The sequence below is a fragment of the Penaeus vannamei genome, chromosome 4 (assembly GCF_042767895.1).
Source record: "Penaeus vannamei isolate JL-2024 chromosome 4, ASM4276789v1, whole genome shotgun sequence".
NCBI classification, from domain to species: domain Eukaryota; kingdom Metazoa; phylum Arthropoda; class Malacostraca; order Decapoda; family Penaeidae; genus Penaeus; species Penaeus vannamei.
This window is the reverse complement of record NC_091552.1, coordinates 17505784-17518283: the sequence shown is the minus strand read 5'-3', so window position 1 is coordinate 17518283 and position 12500 is coordinate 17505784. Positions and strand designations below refer to the sequence as shown.

At 35.3% G+C, this 12500-nt stretch overlaps 1 protein-coding gene across 6 annotated transcripts in view; it reads left to right on the top strand.

The window, feature by feature from the left end:
• Efa6 (Exchange factor for Arf 6) overlaps window positions 1-12500 on the top strand; it is an 89959-nt gene that overhangs the window by 46669 nt on the left and 30790 nt on the right. For 3 of the 6 annotated variants that reach the window (XR_003476316.2, XM_027364360.2, XM_070120813.1), the window contains 6 exons: window positions 41-94; window positions 643-2248; window positions 9450-9643; window positions 9862-10054; window positions 11881-12059; window positions 12485-12500. The exon at window positions 12485-12500 is cut by the window's right edge and continues 216 nt beyond it. Coding sequence is in view for 5 of the 6 variants with exons in the window: in XM_027364360.2 (XP_027220161.1) it covers window positions 41-94; window positions 643-2248; window positions 9450-9643; window positions 9862-10054; window positions 11881-12059; window positions 12485-12500 (2242 nt within the window). In the remaining variant the exon portion in view is untranslated. The remainder of the gene's footprint in view (window positions 1-40; window positions 95-642; window positions 2249-9449; window positions 9644-9861; window positions 10055-11880; window positions 12060-12484) is intronic. The other 3 variants (XM_070120816.1, XM_070120815.1, XM_027364362.2) reach the window with 3 other exon arrangements.

Genomic DNA, 12500 nt, shown 5'->3' with positions numbered 1-12500 from the left:
ATACTGTGGGATAATTGGTAAATTTTATTTCTTGTTTCAGTCCTTAATTGCCTGCGTTTATCGGCTTCAGAAGTGACGCTAAAATTAAAAACTGGTAAGGAATCTTTTTTACTTCACCTTTATTTTCCCAGTTATCTATGTTGATAATAGTTTCTTATAGTTATTTAGTTACTTGGTTTAATTCTAAGCAAAAGCCCTAATAACGGCTTATGGCCATCCTGGGGACCCCATCTTTTTTCAGCCACTAAGAGCTGAACTTGATGAGGGATAGAATGCCAAGAAAAAAATCATCAGTTTAAATGTATGTGTCGCTAAGTACACTGAAGTTTATAGTAGCATACATTTATAAGAATGCATAGTACACTTTTCTGTTGAATATATAGTGCAGTCTTGTATGGTTTAGAGTTAACAGATTTATAAAAGTTGTAGTTTTACAAAGTGATGTTTTCCATGGCTATTAGAGTATTGAATATTATATATACTGTATGATATTTTGATATGTTGATGTTTTAGATTATGGAAAGGTAATTATGGACTTTACTGAACATTATTGAAATGTTAATCTATATGAAATATATTTTTGTTATTATAATATACATACAAAACAATGGCATTTTTGACTTGTGTTTATTATCTCATCAGCAGATGCAGGGATTCAACAGCGAGTGCAGCAGTACTTGGCTACTCCAAACAACTCGGACGTATTGCGCACTGCCATAACCCGAGATGATTTGCAAGGGGTAAGACACATCAAGGCCAAGAAATCATCGAGCCGAACACCACCGGAGCAGTCATCATCCACACCTCCATCTCTCCCCAGCCCCACGCTTTCAGATGCCTCAGACCGTGCAACCATCAGCCATGGCTCAAACCACACGGCGTCTGAGAACGGTATACACGTGAAAGATAGAACTACAGCGGAAAATGAACGCAACAAGCAGAAGCCCAAAAATGAAGCATACTTGATGACAGGTGATCTGATCTTGAATCTCTCACGGACTTCCCACGATCCCAGTTGGCTTCCGCAGCAGAGAACTGTTGATGATTTAAGAAAGTCAGGTAGCTGTAGTGTCCCTACGAGTCCTAATGAAACATACTTAGGTGGTGGCAGGCTAGCCAAGCATGAAGTGGGAAGTCCGCAGAGTTTGTGTTCGCCGGTCTCAGCTGACAGTAATCCTAGCGGTGTGCAATTTACTTATCCCCCAACTAGCACGGCAGTGAGAATATCCAAGTCTGAGGACCATTTACAGTATCAGAAGGATAATATGTGTGCTGTTAACATAGAGCTTGATGATGATGTTACGTCTTCACTAAACACGCTGCTAGATACCCGTGATGACCCCAGTAATTCCCCTGTCCCCAGTGAAGAGTGTGATCATCGCATTGTGTGGACATTCAATGCCCCAACTTCCCCAGGTAGTGTTCATTCAAGTCATGACTCTGATAGCCCATTGATTCGGTCACCCTCCCCTACTTCCCCCCAGTCTCCCACCTCCTCCATGCAGTACTCATGTAGTGGAGTGTACGATAAAATGTGTAGTGGCCGGGATTCCTTAGGCAGCTCTAACCGATCAGAGAATGTGTGCTCTAATAGCTCTAGCCTAACTAGTCCGGACACTGATGTGCCTGATGAACTTGAGTGGGACGATACAACGCCAACATTACAAATCCCTTCTGCTCATGCCAACGGTTTTGGTGCCAAAGATTTACTTCCTAATGGACATAATATGGGGGGTGTAATGACAACTGAAAGTAGAAGTCTAGTCACTGATAAAGCCAAAGTAAGGAAACAGGATGAAAATCGCATTGTGATACGAGTGGAAGGCCCTGACATGAACAGTTCAAGAAGAAGACCAACGCAGTTAAGCCGAGGCGATGAGCAGATACATCATGACCCACAGGACAGTTATGATGCATCGTGTGACCCCGACCTGACCCCAACTAACACAAGGCCTCCCACACCTGGGTCAGGCACTCTGTCCCCAGATACCCTTGCCTACCAGGAGTTGCGTGAATCTGAGGATGAAATTACCTGTCTTTCAGAAGAGGATGCAGGCAAGACCTCCATTCGCACCTCAAGTACTACTTCCCCCCCTCTCAGTGAGGATGAATCAGATATTGACTCCCTACACAGCTTCCACTACAGTCCAAAGGCGGTAGACATCCCATCTGCAGTCCGGCTGGCTAAGAGGCTGATCTCCCTTGATGGCTTCAAGAAATCAGATGTATCTCGCCATCTGTCAAAAAAGTAAGTAAATTTAAGTTTTTGCAAGTCTGCATTTAGGTTATACTTTTTTCCATAGGCTATCTGACTTGAATTGTGTTTCTTCTTTTACTTAGTTGTATTAAGTCAACTCCAGACATATTTGTGCAGTATGTGTAGGAAGAAGCATATGATGTTGAGGCATATACTCTTTCTACAGTTTGTTTGCGTCTAATTAATGATTTTGAACTATTGCAAACTCTAGTTTAAACTGGTCACTTAACCCACTAGTGCCGGTATATTTTGAAGCTGAAAATAATAATTTCTGGACAGCTCCAAAATCAGGGCTGGCTGCGGCTTGTGATGGAATTGGAGCACAAGCCCCGATCCAGCATCACACCAGCAGGATGCCTGGCAATGTTTATTTTTCTGGGTGTCTCATATGTGGGACACCTGTCATAAATGGGTTTATGAACCTTTACATCACAGTTCATATTTCCCTTCATTACTTTATCCTATTTTTACTTCATGTATTCTATCAGCAGAAGAGATCAAATTATGAAAAGAGTATCAGTTATCAAGAAAAGATAATCCAAGATTTTATTAGTTTCAGTTTAGCCTCTAACACATTACAAAAAGATGATTAGATTTATATATTTAGAAAATACTTAAAGAGTACGACTTAGAGGGGATACTGAGCTAGTGACCCCCGTATAAGAGGGGGTCTATATTGTACAAATATTACGTATTTAAGGAGACTGTCCCTGGTAGGGGGGGGGGGGTCACTTGGAGTTAGCTAGGCAATGAATGAGGAAACTACCAAATGACTGTTAGAGTCCAGCTCAGGTAATTTCTTTAGATGTGGAAGGGCAAAAGTGCCAACTGGTAAGCTATGTACGCAGGTAATTAACACCTGGAACACTTGTATGGACTTTTGCTTGTTGCAATCTTGCCTACGGCATTTGATAATGACATTTCACATAGATATGAGTTTGTGAATGTCCAAAGGACACTTTTATACCAATATAAGAAAAAAATGAAATCACAATATTTTATGATGAAATATATATATATTTATATATATATATATATATATATACATATATATATATTATATATATATATACATATATATATATATTATATATATATATATTATATATATATATATAATATATTATATATATATGTATATAATTTTTTTTTTTTTTTCTCACACATGAAATATACTTTCTATCAAGATTCCCAAGTATATGTTGTAGCTTATGAAGGAGCCTGTATGTATACTGAGATCAGAGCACCAGTGTTAAAAAATAGCAGTATAAAGATTAAAATATATCGATGAGACTTCACTGTAATGGTTGGTACAGTCCACCTTCAGCAAATTTGTTTTGGTATGAAATTAGTCGTTTCCACTGTAACAAGAAGGATTTTTTAACTGCAAAAATTACAATTATTTTATGTTAAAGATGATAGTACACAATGATGCCCTCTCTAAAATAAAGAATATATGGTAATGCATGGTCTTCATGGAGGGTTGCAACAGCTATAGCATCCTTTTCATGCATTTCCAATAAAATATGTAATATGCAGACAGTACTTTATTCCGTAGGTGCTTTGAATAGGTAGATATAAAGCGACCTCCAGGCGTCCGAAGGTGTTTTCTGCACTTCTTAGCAAAGAGACAATGGGTGCAAATGACTGAACACCAACTTTACAGTCATACATCATGGCAAAGGCCATGTATTATAAAAATTGTTAAAGCAGATGATTTAAAATGGATAACTGATATTTTTATTCCTTCATATAAAAATGGATGTAGGCCCACAAAATGAGGATGATTAAAATCTTTAACCTTATGTGCATGCGTTTACATACTTATAAGCCTCCTTGGTTTTGAGCATGGGAAAAATTCAACAGCTTCGGTAATATTTCCCTTTCATTTATTTTACACATACACTTCTGTAATTCTCAAAATTGAATTGATATGTTGTATTTGTACTAGGACTATATAACTATAATGATTTTGTACTGATATTGCCAGTTCTCCATATGGAACCAACATGTATATGTGCAAGACTATATAACTATATTCATTTTGAGCTGATATTACCGTCCACTTTTCTTCACAATTGGATTCCCCCTCTCCCCCCCAAAAAAATGATAATAATAATAAAATAAAAGAAATAGATAAAAAGAATAAGTAGAAAAAATGAAAATGAAAATAATGATAATAGTTTAAGGTTTAGGTTAGTTGTCTTTATGATTTGCTGCATTTATTAAATGCATTAGATACCTACTTTTATATCTGAAAAAAGAAAAAACATAAAGAAAAACAAAGACATACCTGTGCAATATGTCATCTGTTCTGAAAACAATACCTTATTGACGTGGTAATAATCTCATCACAAAGTACACTTAATACAAATGTGTGTGTATATATATATATATATATATATATATATATATATATATATATATATATATATATATATATATATATATATATATATATATATATATATATATATATATATATATACATATATATATATATATATATATATATATATATATATATATACATATATATATATATATATATATATATATATATATATATATATATACATATATATTCTTCTTCTTCTTTGTATATATAGCATTAGATTTCCTGAAAAAATAATAGAGGTAATGAACTTTCGAAAGTATTAAAATTTCCAGCAGAGCTCAGTTCTTTGTTTACCTAAGCTTTGGTACCATTCAGTGTTCGTAATTCCTCTGCACCTTAAACATGGTATGTTGCTCTTGCCTGATTTTTGAATTTTAGAAAAAACACTAAATATAGATTAGGTAAATCTTCAAAATTACCCAAAAAGTGGTCACCATGTTAACCAGTCAAAAAAATAAATAGGTAAATGAAAGATAAAAAATTAAATAAAATGAAATAAAATATACTAAAGGAAATTTAAAAATCAAACATCCACTTGCCCTGCTCATAGTGTAGACCTAATGCAAGAATGTTTTTTAGTTAAATCTGGAAAATTACGACCCATGTGTTATATAGTGGACTACTGAAAAAGAGACTGAATTTTTAAAACTTTTGGGAGGCTAGGGCAGGTGGGGTTAAAATGATGTGAGATGAAGCACAGTTATATATTCTATAACATTCAAAGAAAATTACTTAGTTATCCATAACCATTATCTTTTTATGATGAAATGAGTAGAGCAAGGTAGGCATTTTCCAAGATGGTCCCCTTAGGGGACCGTCCTTGGTGGTGGGGCGGGGAAGAGTGGGATTTTGGGTCAAAGTGGTCAAAAATGAGTTATGGTCGGTTTCATATTCGTATATGAGAGTAGAATTACCCATGTGAATATGAACTCCCAAGGCAGTGTGTGAGGCCAGAACCCTGACTCTCATTGCCGCTGTGTCAACGATTTTCACCCATTCTGCACTCTTGCTTTACAGCAGTGAATATGATGCATTGTATGATGACATTACTTATTGAACTGGATCACAGGAAGATAAAAGTGTTGTATGAAAACAGTTTCTTCCCAAAGTGAAAGATTTTTTTTTTGAAAAATAAAGAAAGATAACAAATCATTATTTGATTTTCCAAACTTCTTTCCTATAAAATAAAGTGCATATGATTTGATTTTGACAAATTCATCATACAAGTATGTTTAGGGTTCGATGATAATACATAAGCAGTTACAAATTTGTATCTCTAAAAATAAACTTGCAACGAATAGATATTTACATGGGCTGGGCGCTCCCCCACATCAATGGCTGTCTCGGAGGGACCCACATGTCAAAGTTCCAAGCATTGCCACCGCAATGCTTGCAATAATTTTACATATGCACTTTCATTTGAAACTAAATGATTAATTAAACATCATTATGTCATTATAAGTATATTTTATGAAAAAAATAATAAAGTCAATGTATTACATAATTTATTCGTGTAAACTCCTAAGATAGACCTACAAATATCTGATACCTTTTGTTGCATCACAAAGTGAAGTGTCCACGATAAACGAATATAAGTGATATGTATTTTAAAATATTTTTTATATATCACTATTTTCTGCAGGGTTATTTCTAATGAACACGAAATAGTTAATTGCCCCTCCATAACAAGTACTCCGCTCATGACTAAATGTTTATCGCTTGTTTTGAGGTGGAATCACGTTGTTAAATGATGCGGAAGAAGAGTAGACTGGAACAAAAAGAAAATGAATAAATAAGATAAATAATTATGAATCTAATGGATATAAGCATATTCACATATACACATGCAAGAACAAGTACCTCTACAATAATTTATATGCCTATACACATGTAAACGAATGTATACACAAGAAAGCATTAATGAAAGAGGTATGAAACACAAAACAACAGATTTTATATAACGGTCATGTTGTTTTGGGTCTGGATTTGCCCCTTTTCACGGGAGTCCTTTGTTTGTTTGTTTCTATATCTTGGAGACTAAGGATCATATCTTTACCTAACAAAGTGCATTTGAAAGAGAAATAATAGTAGTTTCTACAGTAATGAAATGGAAAGGATCATAATTGAAAAAATATAAAAAATTAACTTCAAATATCCATTTTTTGTTTGCTTGTTTTTTTATTTTTCTTATTTTCGAGCTAGGCACATTTCCTTGCCCCAGAGAAGATATCCAATTAAAATTTTAGATATATCTTTGGAAACCTTGTGAAAATGCACTGACAACACGGTAGCGGATTTTTGAAATTTTGCTTCAGAATTTTTTTTGAGGAAACTAAATTGAATTTCCAAAAAAGGCTATGATGTCTTAGGAATTCATTGATGTTCATTCACTTTTTTTTTCCATAACATAATTCATAATCCTCTAGGACAAGGAAGTGCCTGCACAGACATGCGTAAAAAAATAAATTTTAAAAATATTTTTTTTACAGGGGCCACCACCCCCCATGTGGGAACCCCATAAATTTGGTATCAAAAGATGTGGAATATTAAAATACATCAAGCATCTAGAAAATCCATTAGATCTAGGGACGGTCCCCTTAATACAGATAGCTTGTTTAGCATTACAACCCCATTGCATTCTTTTAACCTATTCTCTGTAGCAGGCACTAGGGAGTAGCTTGTTATTATGTAATGACTATGTGTGTAAGCTGGAAGGGCCAGTTTGGCATTTTTAGTACCCAACATTTGGGTAATATTGAATTTACAGAAAAAGCAAGCTACTTCTGTGGTACAGCCAAAGTCAGTAAAATAATTCATTCTAGTAATGCTACTTTATTATGACTTCACAATAGGAAGATATTTTACATGACAATTTTCCCTTTTTTCATTGTTGAGAATAATGAGTACAGATATAGGAATATTTTCAGGGAGCCTTCTCAAGATACTAGTTACCATGACCTTCATAGTTGTTCAACCATCACAGTGGCTTAGAGAGTTAGAAAAAGAGTGTGAATGAGAGAGGAATATAAACATTCTTGATATGAAAAGACATTTGTTGATAGAATTGGTGTAATCAGTTAGTTGCTCTTTCTCCTTTACTTCTGATTTTTTTTTCGTTCATACACTCCTCCTTCCAGAGCTAGGTTTTCTATTTTTTTGTCGTCACTAAATTGAGGTATATTTGTAAGATTTTTAGACTATGTAGCAATAGTGTTTTTAACTAGATTGTGATATTTTAGCATGACTTTTATAAGTATTTATTCAACAATTGACATTTCCATTTTTGGAAACAAAATATTTCATTATTGGTTCTTAATATTGAGTATGCATCAGTGGGGTTTGTAGTCTGATAAAGAATGCTTTGTATTTATAGGTTATGATATTCTATTATAGTCTGAAGTATTTAATTTTAATATTAGGCAGTGGCTATGGCTACTACAGTGTTAGATCTCTCTGTGGAGCATACTGAAGTGATGCAAATTTGTGCTTACTCAGCATGTCCATTACTATGCTTTGACTAAGCTAGCCAAATCAAACTCATCCTATCTCATACTATATGTCCTTGCCTCATCTTTAACCACTTAACAGCTATGCTCTACCTTTAGCCTATAATCTAAAGCTACAGTATATCCCATAGAGTTAGCCATTTCCATTATTAGATTTACAATTAACTGAATATATTCAACCAATGTCTTGAATTATCATTTCATTCTGCTTATCGTTTTATACAATCTTGTATATACTCATTCAAATTTGCACACGTGTACATATGCACCCAAATGGGAAATAGAAATGTTTATTGGCCCAACAAATTCTGGTTTTGACAGTGTTTTCAACTCCCTAGGATTAACTGTTGGTTACCTTTTCCACCTGTATTATACTGCCATTTAGTAGACAGTTATCAAATAACCCTTGTTGTTAGGACCTCAACATATCACTTGGACATGGAACAAACTTGTACCAATAAGTTACTAGACTGACCATCAATAAATTGTAATCTTGTGACCACTATGGAACCTTTCAACAGTGAAGAAGACTTGTGAACTGACATAACCCATTTACGACGGTAGGCCCATATATGAGACACCTGGAAAATTAAATATTGCCAAGCTTCCCGCCAGTGTCATGTTGGATCGAAGCTTTCGCTCCGATTCCGTCACGGCCCTGGCCGGTGCGTGGGCAGATTCCAGGCCAGCCCCGCGTACCGATTTTGAAGCCGCCTGGAAACTTTTATTTTCGGCTTCAAAATATACCGGCTTAAGTGGGTTAATGGGAACATCATAAAGCATGTACACATTTATAATTTTGTCTTATTATGCATGTATCCATTCTTATTGAGAGATTATGATAGAGTGAAATATTCTGTGAGGCTTTGATGACAGTTTGTTAAGTCGTTGGATCTGGAACAAAAATCTAGGAATTGGGCTCACTTCAGTGGTAACTCTACCAGGTGTGTGTCTTGTTAGCCTAGCCCATGTAAACACTCCTTTGCAATATCAACACTCCTTGCCTCCTCTTTGCTATACTATTAGCTTAATGATGTGACATCTGTCACCCAGATCTAATAGTTAAAAAGTCTTATCAGGTGGCTGTGGCTGTGTGATAAAGGATACCAGGGAGGCAAGGCTGTAATTGAGATTTTTTCTGAATATTGTCTACCTTATTGCGAGAAAGTTGAAGGTAGTGTGTGTATATTTGTGTCACAGACTGTATGGCTGCGAGTGTTTATTTGTATATTATTCTGAACATTATTATAATTCATGATACTCATCATAAATCTCTTGGTTTCTTCAGCAATGAATTCAGTCGGGCAGTTGCAGAAGAATATCTGAATTATTTTGATTTCCGGGGTGACACCCTGGACAAAGCCCTTCGGAAATTCCTTGACAAATTCTGCCTAACTGGCGAGACTCAAGAGAGAGAGCGTGTGTTAGTCCATTTTTCCAGGAGATATCTTGATTGCAACCCAGGCACTTTCAACTCCCAAGGTATAAATAGAATAAACAAAGCCCAGATAGCTTATGTAGAATATTTTTCTTTACTTATTTATTTTATCATAAAATTTGTGTTATGACAGAATAGCATATTTAGATAATGAAGATTTGTAGCTCCATGGCATATGAATTGTTTAAATCTAGAGACATTATATATTAAATGTGGTTATATATTAAAGGTTGAGACACTAATTTTGTGATAAATCTGGCAGATGCTGTGCACACACTCACTTGTGCGTTGATGTTACTGAACACTGATTTGCATGGGCAAAGTGTTGGGCGAAAGATGACTTGCAATGAATTCATCGACAACCTCGCAGATTTGAATGATGGAGAAAATTTTCCCAGAGAAGTGCTCAAGTCTCTCTATCAAGCCATGCGAAGTCAGCCTTTGCAGTGGGCTACGTAAGTAAAACATAATTTTTTTTATGTAATTAATCATAGTGAGATGTTTTCATTTTCTATACTAATAAATCCATTGATCATCAAAAGTAGAGTTGAATGAGAATGTATCAGAGTGTTGGTTGAAAGAACAGAAAATAGTGGTAAGAAGCGACTGTCTTAAATTTCTTGCTGATCTCTGAACCCAGTTTGTCATGTACTCAAATTACAGCAGGTTTGTCTCTTGTTTTTTTCCATTCCGCTGTTTGTCTTAAACTCTGCACCTCAGCAAAGCAGACTTGTGTGTCGAATCAGTGGTGAAACACTATGGATATGTTGATGTCAGGTTGAAGTATGTATTTAATTCTTAGGTGTTGCTGTATGATGAGCCTTGTAATTGTTTTATTTGCTTTAGCATTCTGTGGACAAAGTCATTGTAAGTTTGGTTTTATCTCTTTACACATACATTTATTTATGAGCCTGCTTGTGAACATATTTTAAAATATGATAATGGAAATTGGGAGTAAAAGAGTGATTGTATATGGAGAGGAGTAAGTTGATATGTATTTCATTAGTAAAGTAAATGTACAGTAAACAATAAATATAAAGATAATGTACCTCGCCAAAGAGCTAAACATTGAGTAGAAACATTTAATACAAGAAAGTCAGGATAAAGTTATAAGAGAGATTCATAACTAGAGCGTGTGTGTGTGTGTGTGTGTGTGTGTGTGTGTGTGCATGTGCGTGCGTGTGCATGTGTACGTGCGGCGTTTGCGTGTACGTGTGGCGTGTGGCGTGTGTGTGTGTGTGTGTGTGCGTGTGCGTGTGTGTGCGCGCGTGTGTGTGTGTGTGTGTGTGTGTGTGTGTGTGTGTGTGTGTGTGTATGTGTGTGTGTGTGTGTGTGTTTGCACGTGTGTGCATATGTGAGTTTGCACGCGTGTGCACGTGTGTGTGTGCACGTGTGTGCATATGTGTGTGCACTTGTGTGTGTGTGTTTGTTTGTTTGTTTGTGTGCGCGCCCGCGCGTGCATGTATAGATGCTTGTAAATAAGATTGAGGAACTGTGTTTAAACAAGGAAAGTTACATGAATTGAATGTGCTGTTGTCAAAGTGTCTTTATGATCAATTAGTTTTTGAAATGATAGCTGTGAATAAACTTTACAAAAATGATGAAGTGTGCTCTTTGTGTGCCTTGTGTGCTTCTTATAACTTGGTTGATGCTTGAGAACTGCAAGCTAGTTTAATTCCTTCTCTGTATTGTTTACTCACAGCAAGGGTAAAAAACATCACAAGCAGTGAATGTATGCTGAAAATGAAAGGAATGTGTGAGTTGTAAAAAAGTTAAGAGGATATATGGAACCCCAATTTCTGCTTTTGTAGTGCCAATCCTAAGGCCACCCACTAACACTGCTGATTTGTATGTAGGCAGCACTTATGTTTAAGCTAAAACTTGCCTTGGAGTGTTTTCGAGGAATTTGAGTATAAGAGCACTGTTTCACTTTAGTTGTCAGGATTAGTACAGAGTCAGGAGATTTATAGAGTTGGTTTATTTCAGAATGTTTGACTGTAACATTACACATTATTTCTTAAGCAGGCCTTGGAAGCAATAGCATGTCTAGAGAGTGAGAAACTTCCAACAGGTTTGAATGCTTTTGTTTGCACTTTTCTTTTATGACTTGTATAGAAGATAATGGTGACTTGCTATGTTCTGGTAGATGATGTGGCTTTGATGATGGTTAGGGCAGGGAAGTGAATTTATATTGAATTAAACACAGATATGGATGGAGATGTGCTTTTTCATTCATTGCTAACCATTTTTACATGCTTTCATATTGTATTTGTCCTCTTAGAGATGATGATGTTGACACTGAAGGCACTGGGACATCGAAGACAGGCAGTTCAAGTGGTGATTCTCAGGGCGTAGTAGTTGGGAGTAACCCATTCTTATCTCCACCTACGGGCAACGGTATTGTCTACAAAAAGGGCTACATTATGCGAAAATGCTGCACAGACCCCAATGGAAAAAAGAGTTAGTGCTTTTTCTTCTTCTGAAGTTTGCTTTAAAAAATTATTCAGTGGTAAGATAAAATTGAGAATAAAAACGAGAATGGATTTACTTTTAATCATGTTTATTAATGCAGGACTGAATGCTTTATTCTGGTGATACTAAGAGTCATACACAGTCACATTATCATTTTTGTTCTGTAAAAATCTTATATTGTTATTATTTCTTTAATATTATTATTGTCATTATTGTTATTATTATTATTATTATTATTATTATTATTATTATTATTATTATTATTATTATTATCATTATTGTTATTACTACTTTAGATGTTGATTTTAGTTGTTAATCAGGTAGCTTGTAAGAGGAGGAAGATTATTAGGGATTCTTATATTCCATTTTATTAAATGGTTTTGTAATTAATCTAAATAAAATCTGTGAAACAGCTGCCTTTGGGAAGCG